At 39.0% G+C, this 14,995-nt stretch overlaps 1 protein-coding gene across 1 annotated transcript in view; it reads left to right on the top strand.

Annotated features, from left to right (window-relative positions):
• The window catches only part of tbck.L (TBC1 domain containing kinase L homeolog), a 156,674-nt gene extending 142,550 nt beyond the window's left edge, over window positions 1-14,124 (top strand). The window contains 1 exon segment of the mRNA NM_001093662.1: window positions 13,281-14,124. Coding sequence (NP_001087131.1) covers window positions 13,281-13,391 — 111 coding nt within the window. The 3' untranslated portion in view covers window positions 13,392-14,124.
• Window positions 14,125-14,995: the final 871 nt, after the last annotated feature.

Here is a 14,995-nt window from a genome sequence, read left to right on the forward strand (position 1 = left end):
TCGTTGCGTGTGGGAACATTGAATGCGTTTTCCATTATTTTGTTTTTTTTAAAAGAAAATATGCTGGGAACATGCCTGATATGCTCTGTTTGAAATCCCAGCCAAGAGAAATCACAGGCCTGTTTACTGCATTGGCCAGTGGTTCATTGGTCTCTGATAGAATGACCTGACTGTTACCCCTTTTGTTTAACAACTTAACCCCACAGTTGTGATTTGGATTCAGGGATAATGTGGGGTAAAGGCTTTTCAGTACTACTGGTATCCTGCCTGGAAAACTCCAACACACATAATGACAATATTATTGCTGTTCTAAAATCATTGCATAATATCATTAATGTGCTCTCAAATTATGGAGCACTGGCTTTTCTTTTCAAAAAAGATAAAGTGCATTTATTGAAAAATCTAATTACTATCGGAATACCTTAAAGAGATACTGACACCTGAAATTAAACTTTTTTTTACATCTATTATAATATTGGCTTTGCAAGCTACTTCTAACTTTGCCATAAAGTATTTGCATGATGCTTTTACATTACCTGTCTGATCCCCCATGTTCCTGTATGAGGGGGCTGCCATATTTGTGCAGCAGGAGTCCGTTAGCATTAGAAACTGTAACTAACAGGCTGAGATGGGACAGTCAGGTTGGCAAAGTCAGAGAGTCAGAGTCAGAGAGTCAGGCTTAGGAACTTCAACTAACAATTATATACAAAAACAAACCTCTCAGCAAAAAATGATCAACTTGACCTATAGGTAACATTTAATGTACATTCATATGCTAAAATTCATTTTTTAGTGTCAGTATCACTTTAAGGCATGCAAAAATAACAGTTGCTCCCTGGATGGATATTAAATTTAGCTGTTCCATGCCCTCTTGGTCAGCTTTATTGCTCAGCTAATTCTGCAGGTTAACGTACAGGTATGGGACCTATTATCCAGAATGCTTGGGACCTGAGGTTTTCCAGATAACAGATCTTTCTGTAATTTGGATCTCCATACCATAAGTCTACTAGAAAAACATTTAAACAATAAATAAATCCAATAGACTTGTCTTACTTCCAATAAGGATTAATTATATCTTAGTTTTTATAAAGTACAAGGTACTGTTTTAAAAAAGGATTATTTGTATTAAAGCGATTCTGACATCAATCTTTTTTTTTTTTTATCCTGCCAGTGGTTTTGCTATGCTGTAAGCATGCCTACTGTGCTGTTTTTTTTTTTTAAAACGATTAATCTTTAATCTAAACGAGCGGATCTTGATGTTTACCTTTGAAGTATCCATTTTGGATCTTCCATTCTGTGCTTCGTGTTGTCACGCCTCCTGTTAAAAAAAAAAAACTGCAACAGCCAATCCGAAGCGTCCGTTGTCTTGAGGCGCTTCTGCCCTTACTGCTTCATGCGTCCGTGACGTCATCGCGCATTGCGCCGCATCACATGACATAGGCGGCCAATAGGAAACGCCTGCACGGATTACATTGTAACAGGCGCAAAATTTGAATCTGTTACTGCATATATTACTTTGGGGCGTGGGAGAGGAGGGAGACCCGAGCTCAAACAAACTCAGGAGCTGCACAGAGAGACCAGCAACTGTTGTCACATGGGAGGGTCACGTGGTCGACTTACGCAGACTCAAAGTAAGGGCAAATGAAGCTCAAAGCTCCTCCCATGGATGACGTCATCCAGCCACACTGAAAACAGGAAGCAGGGGAGAGAAACAGTCGGAGACAGTCGGGTAGAAAAACTGAGTATTGCATTTACTGTGCAAAAAAAAACTCTAAGGAGAAAATCTTTTGCATGACCTATAGGTAGGTTTAGATGAAGTATTATTTATTTATTTTGGTGTCAGCTTCTCTTTAACTAATGAGAGACGGCCTTCCCGTAATGCTGAGCTTTCTGGAGAACGAGTCTCAGGTCATTTCATTTCGTCATCTCGGTACATTGTCGATTTACTAATGGTCGCTGGCGTAACTTTGTTAGCGAAGGAGGTAGACTCTAGCAGTACTTTGCTCCCTAACGACTGGCGAATATGCACTCTGGCGAATGGACTTAACTACGCAAATTCACTAAGATACGGATTTTACTGAACTTTAACTCTTGCGCCAGACTTGCCTTCGCCACCTCAAACCAGGCGAAGTGCAACAGAATAGATAGGAGTTCTTAAAAAATAGTTGACAATTTTTATAAGTCCCAAAAAATGCTGGCGTATTTTCCTTTTTCAGGGCTATAGGCTGAAAAATAGCGTAACTTTTTTTTTTTGGGTAACTGGCTTCCTCCCTACATTTATGGTACATAAACTATACACTGGGCTCATGTGTATAACAACTTTATTTTGTTTTATTAAAGTTTCCCGGGCTTGTGTAGTGTAATATATTTGCTGCAACATATACGTCCATTGAACTTTAACTTCCCGCCGTATGCAAATTCGCCAACAATGCGCGACTTTGCTTCGCTTGGTGCAGTAACACTAGCGCAACTTCGCCAGCATTTGGCGCCCTGGACGCAACTTTGGATTTTAGTGAATTATCGTAGTCCTGGCAAATCTACGCCTGGCGAAGTGTTGCACTGTGAGCGAAGCCATCGCTGGCGAATTTTCGGAGGTTAGTGAATTTGTCCCATAGAGTGAGAGAAAAACATTTAACAGGTAACCCTTCATTCCCTTGCTGCCTGTGACTCTTTAAATCAAGAGCCACACACTGTGGGGGCATACAAAAATGAGTACGAGGGCCAGATTTACATAGTGGCCCACTGCCATTCGTTGCCCCTGTCCCCTTCCCTTTATTCGTGCAAATTTTCATCATCTGGACTGGAGCAATGGGGATTGGTGCATGGGAAATTTAAAAAATGATTGTATCTCCCCAGTGTTTTTGAACCAATGTGGGTGTGATTGGGCAGCATGCTGCCCCCCTAAAATCCTGCCGCCCTAAGCCCGGGCCTAAGTGGCCTTTCCACAAATCCGGGCCTGATGAGTACACATGGTGCAGTATAAGAGTGACATCACTGCGCATTTGTGATTGGCTTTTGCTGCAGAGAGCATGGTCACTAAATGTGCAGACTTAAGGTGGATCCTAACTTCAGCTGTAAGTGGCCGTAAGATAAAGAGAGATGAAAGAGGTCATTCTTCGCACAAGGTGGTAAAGGCAAGACCCGATGCACAAGGTGAAGACAAGACTCGATGGGGGCTGTGTGTACTGCTGCTCCCACCTTACACCTCAGCATGATGCCCCAAAGTAGGATGGGTAGGGGGCAGGGAAGGATGACTGCATGCTTCCCCCTGCTCATCCCTCACTTATACAATACTAACTAATGCAGTCAGTTCTGTATTAGAAGGGAGGCTCGGGGGTGGACTCATATATCTTAAAACATTTTTTCAAACAGTATTTACTGCTTAAAAGGGGTGGTTCACCTTTAACTTTTAGTATGTTATAGAGTGGCCAATTCTAAGCAACTTTTCGATTGGTCTTCATTATTTGTTTCTTATGTATTTTTTAGTTATTTGCCTTTTTCTTCTGACCCTTTCCAGCTTTCAAATAGGGGTCGCTGACCCCATCTAAAAACAAATGCTCTGTTAAGCTACAAATGTGTCGTTATTGTTACTTTTCATGACTCATCTTTCTATTCATATCCTCTCCTATTCATATTCCAGTCTTTTATGCAAATCAGTGCATGGTTGCTAGGGTAATTTTCAACCTAGCAACCAGATTGCTGAAATTACAAACTGGAGAGCTGCTGAATAAAAAGCTAAATAACTCTAAAATCACAAATAGCAGCAAATGAAAACCAATTGCAAATTGTCTCAGAATATCATTCTCTTCATCATACTAAGAGTCCTGCGCGGAACCAATTTGTTAAACCTGGACCCACAACCCGCATACTTAACCGCTTGGACCCGCTACCCGACCCACAAGTACCTTATCCGCAATCCGATCCGCGACCCGCTGACCATCAAGAGACAGGAAGTGCTGTCATTGTAAACCGGAAGTGTAATCATTTGAAGTTGGCGTGATCAGAAAAAAAAGGAGGAAAACAGGAAGTGCTGTCGTAAACTGGAAGTGACATCATTGGACGTAGGCGTTTGAGAAGACCCGACCCACGGCCCGCAAACCTGGAGAACCGCTGGCCCACGTCTATACCCGCTCTTGAAACTTCTGCCTGCAACCCGCAGGGTCCCGCAGGTTTTTGTGGCTACCCGACTTGCTGCAGAACTCTACTAAAAGTTAACCCACAGGTGAACAATTCCAATTAATATGCATAAAAACTTGGAAAAAATGACATACTGTATGACGAGACCTATCTGGTGCTGTCACTTCAACCAAATATACATAGAAGGAAAGTCACAGCTGAAACAAATCATTTTGGGATCTCATTTACACTGTCATTCTCTTGACGTTACTTTGACAAACTGTATGGGACACAGGAAATGAAGCAGCTGCCCCAGTGCTAACTGAACAGTACATCAGAGCTGTAATACATACTACATCATTCATACATATAAGGGCTCATTTATGGATTAAGGAACAAGGAGTTTTTGTGCAAGATGTATGTTCTGCAGGATCATACAATTGTACCTTTTCTTTTTCCCCACAATGAATGTACAGTAACTGCATAATCATCTTTTTAATGAATTTAGTTATTAAAGCATCTTTTGCTTTATCTTGCCAGGAGTAATGAACCATACCCAAAGATTATTTATTTGTTTGAAAAAAGTCTCATCTATGAGGGTATTATACTAAAAGGTGATTAGTTTGCTCCTTGTTTGGTAACCCACATGTTTACTTCATTGCTTTCAAACAGGTGACTTTTCATGATTTTTAATGGTTTCTGACAGTTCCTTAAGACTAGCCCGCTGCCCTCCTGCTGATCGGTCTGACTACTTTGCTGAGCTGGCTGACTACTGTTACTTTGTATCAACAGCCATCTGTCCTCAGCCTGCATCCTCCAAACCTCACAATTCCCTGCACATGTGATTTCAATAAGGAACAGAACATCACAGTGCAATGCATTGTGGGTTATGTAGTTCCTGCATGCTGTATATAAGCTGTGGAGAAGTTGTTTCAATTTGTAACATCAGTGTTTTAGTCCCTCTTAGGCCAGGATTTCAAATGACGCAGAAAGAGAAGTACTGTTAAACAGCTGGATTTCAGCATAGAGAATGGCATTTATTTATACTTTTTGATGAAACCGGTAACTGTGATGGGTATATTAGGGATTTCTGTGTTATGTGGGCCTCTTTATCAAATTTTGGTTTGGAAGTTGGAGTTCTCCATTAAAATCCCTATCAACGAAGATGGCAATGAATCATTTGTTACTGGGTTCAAAAATGGGTTTGACCTACATTTTAGTAACTATAATTATTTGTGGTGAAACAATCACTATATAAGGATATAGGATATAAGGAACGAAGAAGAGTTTCATGGGCCTCAGTCCACAATACTGTGTGTTTTGATCATATGAACACTAGATACAGTATGGGTATATCATCAGTTTCTGGAAAACCCGTTATCCAGAAAGCTCTGAATTATGGGAAGGCCATGTCCCACTGACTCCATTTTAATAAAATTGTTCACATTTTTCAAAATGATATCCTTTTTCTCTGTAATAATAACCCAGTATCTTGTACTTGATCCAAACTAAGATATAATTAATCATTATTGGAAGAAATAAGAAGCATATTGGGTTTATTTTATGTTTACATGATTTGTTAGTAGACTTAAGGTATGAAGATCCAAATTATGGAAAGATCTGTTATCCGGAAAACCCACGGTCCAAAGCATTCTGCATAACAGGTCCCATACCTGTACCTACAGCATGTCCCCAATGGCCCCAGTTCATTAAGATCCCTAGATCATTTTTGGCATCAGAAAGGATTCTCCCCCACATGAGGCTGATCTGGTATATAGGCAAATTTGCATTACATAGCGGCATAAAAATCTGTGCAGTGCATCACAATTGATTAGTAATCTGCCCAGTAAATAACAGTTTCTATGGCAGTTTCTGTTGCTATACTGTAGGAGCACTCAATTGCACTATTTGTTGTAGGTTTACTTGGCTGTAAATGTGTCCTGATACTATTGAACATATAGGGGGTTATTTATCAAAGGTCCAGTTTGTTTTTCTTGACTCACTCACATTTTTTGAGATTCATTATGCTCTGAAAAAAAAGCTCAAATCCAAAAATACTCCAGCTAAAGCAGATGTCTCTTGAAAGATTTGAAGATGTTTTTAGCCTTGATGATTTTCAAGTTTTTTTTTCTGGTGGTTCGGGCTTGGAAACTCAATCAGCGAGCTATTCAAGCTTTTTTTCCCCAACAACTCCATAAATTCAAGTCTTCGAGTCCCCCCCCCCCCCGATTGCATTCATTCAATTTTTTCATAAATAAGAAAACATTCCGGTTGTGAGTTTATTCGAGGTAGAAAAAAACCTCACAAACTCAGCCTTTGAAAAATAACCCCATAGTGTATAGTGTATATCTCTATTTGTGCAAATAATTGGCAGGTACTTTACTGCTTGCCTCTTTAGATCTTGAATATTTTCACATCCTTCCTTGGCAGGACAAATAGATATGAAAGAGTTTGTTATGCAGTATCTCTAGCAGTAGATACACTATTATAAATAATTGTCAAGCACTTACATAGACCACCTCTCATTTCATGCTCCCGGGATCCCACATCAAGGTAAGATTCCACAGAGTTTTCCAAAGTTCATCACCCAGCCCCCAACCCCATCCGGAATTATCAGCTAAGCCCCGAGTTTCATTTGAAGTCAGACGATCGGGGAATTTGTAATAACAAGGGAATGTTTGGATCAAAAAAAGCTGTGTGGCTGCCTGGCTATTTCCGTACTGGCACAGATAAGTGCTTATGTTATAGCGTTGCCACTATGGTGCCTGGCATGTACCCATAAAGCAGTATAAACATTAAGATGTGCTAAAGGTATGCCAGTAATGTGAGATGAAAGCTCTACACTCCTTTTATTTGAACGGCAGTAAAACTGTTGAATGTAATGAATGCCCTGCTCTTATTCTATACAAATCAAAATGGGCAGACTTGGAGCTTGTCAGTATATTTCTTTTAAGGATGATTTTTACAGCTAAAAATCAACAAGACATTTGTATGGATGTGTTATCTTACAGCCCTCCCATATACTTAAATGATTCCTGCAGAACTGTGTATATTACAGGGAATTAACTCTTATGCGGTTTCCTCTGTTTGGCCTATGAACAGATTAGTGTGTAACTTGCAGTTCTGCCTAAACAGTATTGGACTGAGGGGCCCACCGGGCCACAGTCTCAGGGGCCCCACACATCATCTCCTGGGCCCCCCAGCCGCAAAGTCCTATCTGCCACAAACTCACACACACCCCATGTACCTTTTTTCGACGCAACCAGGGAAGGAGGTAAGAAGAGAAAGTACAAGGAGTGGGTCTGGGCCGGAGGAGCCAAAAAGAGTTGGGGCCCACTGGGTTTTTTTTCCAGTGTCCCAACCGCTCTCAGTCTGATTCTGTACATAAATCATTCAATTAAAGGGCTTGTTAACTTTTAAATTAACTTTTAGTATAATGTAGAGAGTGATATTCGGAGGCAATTTATGGTTGGTTTTCATTTTCTTGTTTTTGAGTTATTTAGCTTTTTATTCAGTAGCTCTCCGTGTGCAATCTGGATGCTAGGGTCAAAATTACCCTAGAAACCATGCATTGATTTGAATGAGAGACCGGAGTATGAATATGAATTTTTTAAGATGGTTTCAGTGACCCTCATTTGAAAGCTGGTAAAAGTCAGAAGAATGTAAAAAAAAAAGAAAAAATGAATGCCAGTTGAAAAATTGCTTAGAATTAACCATATTCAGAACAAATTCAAGGTTCACTTAAAGTTAACTTTGACTGTCATTTCTTCCATGTAACTGACAGTTTGCTTCTGCTGGTTTATATGATTATAGGAAACAGAGGAGGTGGCAGCTGGCCAAGCTAAGGAAAATGGACAATAATATGACTTGAACTACATTCCTGAAGGTTTAATTACACCTTCATAGAAAAATCAAGAATTATTAATTCACATGTAATGTTTGCCAGTGTTCCCCAGTAGAAAGAAAGCCAGTGAACATTCCAGCAGTGTCAGTAGGGATGTCATGGCGGCCTGGTTACTGCCATTGCCTTTCTCAACACTGTTCTGGTGTGGTGTAACTAGATATTAATGGGCCCCACTGCAAATTATTTTGAGGCCCCCAAAATGTTTAGACTGAGGTTGACTTGTTCTACCAATATTTTATTGAAACTGTATATGAATTAGGGCCTCATTGTGCCCCTCTACCTTTTGGGCCCCCCTGTAGCCGCAGCATCTGCTTCCTCTGTAGTTACCCCCCTGCCCTCTCTCACCCACACTGCTTAGCTGTTACCTGAGTTTTGGGCATATTTATCAAAAGGTGAAAGAGAAAGTAGGGATGCACCGAATCCAGGATTCGGCTTGGGAATCAAGGAGGATTCAGGGGTTTTCGTGTACCTGGCGAACCGAATCCTAATTTTCATCTAAAAATTGAGGGCGGGAAGGAAAATAGCGTAACATTTTGAAACAAAACAGGGAAGTGTTTTTTACACTATTTCCCATCCGGAATTTGCATATGCATATTAGGGTTCGGATACAATTGGCATTTACCCGAATCTTTTATGGTCCACCACAGGGAAATTCCGCAACTTTTTATTCAGTAATATGAGATTTAGAGGCGCCAATACCTTCCTAAATACTTTTACACAACTGCTTCCCCAATCCCTGATCCCCATGTTTCCTGTCTCTCCCTTCATTTATCCCTGTGCTATTAAAACTCTTTCCCTCGTCTTCATAGCCTTCATACCCCCCAACGTCCCAACTATCTCCCCTCCCTGACCAATCTCAATCCCCTCACTTCCACCAACTTCATCTCTTTTTCGTATTCAAAGAGGAAATTACTATTGCCGGTTACCTTGATGTGGTATGGTGCTTGCCATTTATATGATGATAACTTTGTAACCAGAAACCCCTTTTTTCAACATACAAGCACTTGCACAGATTGAATAACTCGTGAACCTGGGGACCAGGAAATGTGCATTGATCAAGCCTCTCTTTTCTGTATGCTTGTAGCTAATTTAGTGAGACCAGACGCACTTCCATCGTGCTCCCACAACCCCCTTTGCGTATTACAATATAAAACAATATGCAACAAACGTAGGATTAGTTAGCCCTTTGGAATGTCTCTCTCCTGCCGTTTCTTTGCAGTCTCTCAGCTGCATACAAAAATGTCTCCAAAAAAAAAAAAATTGCTTATAAAAATATATATACCAATACTTTCTTGTGGAACAGTGCCTAAAGCAAACGGAGAAAAAAGCAAAAAACAGAGACAGAATATGGTGTAGTATTTTTAATTCTTATAACACCCTGTGCTGGAATAGCAAAAAATCACTAGTGTGAGTTCCCCTTTAAAGCTTTTGTACCAGGATGTGCGCAGTTAAATTTGGTGTTTTCTGGATCCTTCACCAAATTTAGTAGAAATGCCTATTTACAAGATAATGGTGATTTTATCGCATGTAGTAATAGTTCCCAGTGTCCTCCTCTCTGCCCCTTTGTGTATTGCCACTTAAAGGGGACCCATCACCCAAAAAAATTATTCAAAATCATATTTTATCACATTAGTCTAGCAAAATGAACTTTAATTACACTATATAAATTATCTGAATCTTGTTTCCTACAAGATTCATAATTATAATTCATATTCATAATTATAACAAGCAGGCAGGAGCCATTTTGTGGACACTGTTATTAAGACAAGCCTTGTATCATCTCAGAATCTTGTTTGTGCACCAGAATCGGGACCTGATGTTCATCCCCATGCCCTGGTTACACAATTAAATGGTGAAGAGAATTGGGGAATGTGGGGAGAGCAGTGACATCTAGGAAGTGCTGAATGGAAAGTGAAAGTAATTGTCTGCCCCGCTTCTTATGCTTAAGGCATAGAGGAGGGGCAGACAATATTTGATTGACAGCTGAGATTTTTAAATGAGATTACAACAGTTATGAATGCTTTGATAAAAAATAGACACTGGATTTCATGTTTAATTTGAAAAGGACTTTTATTATACAGATTTTTGTGTCTGGGTGACAGGTCCACTTTAAATTATACACCTCTTATTTCTTATGTGACCAAATATAATACTGTACTATTTGTTTGTGTTAAAATATATATTGAAAAGAGCCTTCCCACAAGTACTTGCTACTGCAGAACAGCTTAGAGGAACCCAGAGCAAATCGAAATGCTTGATTAATGTATTCACTGACTGCCATTGAATTGAACACCCCCGTGATATTCTTCCTGCAATGCAAAATAGAATTCAATACGAAGTGCCCAACCAGATCAAATTATTGTGAGAGACTGAGAATATGAATAGGCCAAAGAACAGAAATCCTTTGCACTCAACTACATCAGTATTTGGGTCTATTTACTAACATTTGACATTTCTACTTTTTTCACAAATCAGATTCTTTCCTTAAAAAATCTTTTTTACTTCTCTAAAACTCTTGATTTGAGATTTAGGATACAAGTACAAAACTTTTGCTAGCAAAAGCCGTCTAAAGGTTCTATAGAAGTCAATGGGAGCTGCACTGATTCTATTGGACCTTATTTTTAGCCAGATTTCAGAATTTATTTCACTAGTAATTGTCGAGTTTTTAAAGGTTTTTCTATTCTAGTACGCGTTTTTTGTTTGTTTGTTCCTTTTATATTCAGATCGTTTAATGAATTACAAGGCATTTGTGTTTTTAGAGAAATTACAAAACACTCTAAAACCACTGAAATGAGAGTGTTAAATGGGCCTCCCCATGTAGATCTTTCTGATTGAGCATTAAGGGGTGTGATTCTGCACCCCAGGACATACATATATGAGGCCTATGATGCTCTGCCTGTTGGTGTGAGAATTCTTACTACTCGAGCTTTCATTTAACCTCTTTTCATACATTTACGGCTCTGTTTTTTGAAAATGTAAAAGAGCAGTAAGAAAGAAACTTTAGAAAAAAAACATTGTGGTTGTTTATGCTGGTTTTCAGGACTTGTACCCAACTGGGAGATAAATGAGTAAGTATTATTGGCAGGCCTTGTGCTGTATATTGAGCCAAGTGTGAGGTTACAGGGCCGGATTGTGATAGGCAGAGGGTCTAATATAAAGCAGAGATTCCAAGACTGTGACATATTTAGATGGCAAGCTTAACAGCAGACTATAAAGAGCAGAGCTGTGAGTATATGACAGCTGCCTAAGCCCCTCTAATATGAGCACTTACTGAGGAAGGATTAGGTGTCAGCTCCACTGGCTAAAATATGCCTGTCATTTCACTGCAGCGTGCACCTTATTTAGGTGTTTTCTTCCCACAGTGTACGATATAGGCATTGCTACATGGCAGCACTTGAGTTGTGTGTTTTATTATCTTTTCTAGAGAAACGTCTTGCTCCAATTGCTGTGTTATGGAGGTCACATCCCATTATCCTCAGGCAGAGTAGTATTTTTATTCACTAGCTATTAGATACCTAATATTGTATAACTGATGTTATATGGAGTTTTCCTGCCTGTAGATTTTTTTTTAGTATTTATAGCTTTAGGATCTCAACTCTCAAATCTCAGTGCCTGCTGGAACAGCTTTCTATGCTGAACTTTGTGTGTGTGTGTGTGTGTATGCATATCTCCCAACTGTCCTGTTTTCAGTGGGACAGTCCCGCTTTTGACAGCTCAACCCGCAGACCCGTGTTTGTACTGGAAAGTCCCGATTTTCTCTGCATTGAACAGCTACAAAAAAAAAAAAAACAATGTTTCTAACTTAATCTTAATTAGAGAGCCCAGAACGGCCATGGGGTTTAGATAAGATACTTTTATAACAGTTTTGAGACAAGTAAATAAGTAATTGTAACAATTTAGAAGGGAGACGTTAAACTCACAGCTTAAAGGGCAATTCACCTTCATTAGCAAAACTGTAAAAACTGAAAGAAAAACCACAGAAATATGTTCAAACTTTCATAACCTGCCAAATTTTGTAAAATGAACATGTTAATTAAGGGGTATGACCACAAAAATGGGTGCGGCAAATTTTATATCCCTCTTTTTATTTTCAAAATTTTGGGCGGTATAGTGTATGTGTGTATGGCTCTAACTTGCAGGTTAATTCCTCTCCCCCCAACAAAATAAAATTGGGGGACAGCCCAGAAGCAAACTAACTGCTCAGATGGGCTATGTGACTATGAGCTGGTCTTCAAATATATAACATACAATGGGCATATATTTATATGTATATATATATATATATATATATATATATATAGTATTTCAACACGTCCTGCAAGGTAAACTGTCCTAGAAACTAGTAGTTACCATAACACGTATAGAGTAATTTAAGCACATAATGGCTCAGTCTCTCCAGACTAGAACACCCTCAGCATACAATAGTTAAGTCACCATTCTTTAGTATATGATTGCACATTGAATCCCAAGGTGTATAAAGGAGCAGTGACCCCAGCATATAATCTCAACCATGGAATTGCACTCCAGAAAATGCTTGCGACCCCAAACTAACTGTTACATTGGTTTTGCCATAATAACGACATCCATAATTATACATAGTGATAGTGATATTGTTTGTCCAGCAGTATAAAGTCTTCCCTGCATATGTCATATATAAGATGTCCAAAAATGTTTAAATTCGCTTCTCTAGATATGAACCCAACACCTGTATATGTGTACATGCATCACATATTGACACAAATGGACATTAAAATATCCTACATGTAGGCAGGACCCATAATACATTCTATAATGAGGGATGTCACATTGGCCAGGCTGATTACTAATGGAAGCACTTGCCTGGGGATGTTCCCCTGCAGTTTATTTGTCAAATGTGGAAATACAACATTTCAGGTGGCAAAACATGACAAAGAGGCATGCCCCCAAAATGTTGTGTTTCCACTTTTGACAAATAAACCTCAGGGGAACATCCCCAGGCAAGTGTTTCCTTGTGCCGGTCCTGTCTGAGCATAGACATCAAGGAGGCCGCCTCTCTCTCAGTAATACAGCACCGGGTAGCCATGGCAGGGAGTGCCTGCAGACATTCTATATAAGCTTACTCATGGAAAGCAGCCTCTGAAATTTCCATAAAACAACTCCGACTACACTTTATGGGTCATACTCCTTTACCGGGAAAAAAATATTGCTAAATATTAATTATGATTTCTTTAAGAGGATTAATTATTATCCAAATGTAACCAATATTATGTGTTTGTTTCAGTTTGCAGTTCACCTGGTAAAGCTGGCATACCCAAGAGTTTGCATTCTGGATGGCGGCATTAACAAGATGAAGCTTACCGGCTTGCTGACTGTTCCCTCTCCTCAGATATAAGTTTACTGCATTATCTTAATTTTATACTAGAGAAACCATTACACTCCTAGAAATGCTCTCACTCATCTATAAAGATACATTTTATCTCTGGAGCAAGCAGTGTTCTGACCAACTCCACCATATCTCCTGACCTTTTGACTCTCCTAGAAACCAGCAGGATCACAAAGGATGAACTGCTCCAGCCATTGGTTGCTTTCATTGCTTTTATTTTGCACCATAATATAAATGTTTATATTGTGCCATGTGCAGGCTGCACCGGTAATGTCATCACATCCAGACTGGAATGTTGGGCAAAGATGTGCATAGAAGAGACACACCTCATCTTTTTAGTTTTAACCAATCCATTTTTACAGCATATTATATATATACATCAATAATGAGATTGTGTGACAGCTATAATCCATGCACATTGTACTGTTAGACACGACGCTATCATTAAAGCTGTGACTACTTTTGCGAATAATTTTCCATAGTGTTGTTCAGACATGCCGTGCATTGTTTCTGCATTACGGGTAAAACAAGGTAAAATGCTAATAAATAGGTATCCTACAGATTATTTTTTTTTTAAATGCCTTAAGGGGCATGTTGTAATGGAATTGGTCTCAAACTGTCTAAATAGTCTCGATGCAAAGTAACCTTCATGCTCAATATTTATTGTTGTTGGAATCAGCTAGAGATTTGTTCAACTTGTTTCTGCACGTTTGATGTTAATGCATAAATTTGCTCTTGCCTACGTGCTGCTGCCTATCTATTTTTTATATATTCACTTAAAAACAAATGCATCGTATGTATCCTTGCAAAACCTTCATATTGATTTAAATGGGCATTAGGGAGTTTCCTTATTTTCTGAAGACTTGACCTTTGTCACAGGGATGACTCTAAAGATCCCATATACCGGCTCCAGATCCCTTTTATAGAGCGTATTCTATGCTCTGTACTCCCATGTAGTTTAAAATGCATGCATGCTGATGGTCACACACACATTTAGGGGGTTATTTACTAAATTCCGAATGCTAAAATCCCAAAAAATGTTTAATTTTTTTCTTTCAAACAAAAAGGTGATCCCTTATCAAATGTATTTATCATGGATAATTTTTTGCTTTATAAAATCGGAATTTATTAAACTCCAAGGATGGAAAAGTCCGAATTAGAAAATCCAGCACCTCAGACCTGTCAAGGTTGCATATAAGTCAATTGGAGAAGTCCCAATGATTTTTTGATGTGTGCTGGGTTTTGTGCAATACCGTGAAGTTTTCGGGCAAAAAGCATAAGAAATCTGAGTTTTCGGGGAAAAAATACGTAAAATCTGATTCATTTTTTTTTCCAGCAAAGCAAATTTTTGGGAAAATGTAATAATAAATAAGTGTAAAAAACCCAGACGGATTTGATCGGAGTTTGTAGCAGAAAATGTTGAGATAAAATCGGACTTTAATAAATAACCTCCTTAACGTATGTGTTCCATATATACGGCAAAGCCACACAATTATGTAGAAGCCACTTAGCTGACAATATGCCATTTTGCTCAATAATAATATTCATTTGGTTAAATAGTTTTTTAGGAAAATAAAAGTTATATTAACTACAAAAAGAGTGCATACAATAAA

Source organism: Xenopus laevis, chromosome 1L (genome assembly GCF_017654675.1).
Source record: "Xenopus laevis strain J_2021 chromosome 1L, Xenopus_laevis_v10.1, whole genome shotgun sequence".
Taxonomy (NCBI): domain Eukaryota; kingdom Metazoa; phylum Chordata; class Amphibia; order Anura; family Pipidae; genus Xenopus; species Xenopus laevis.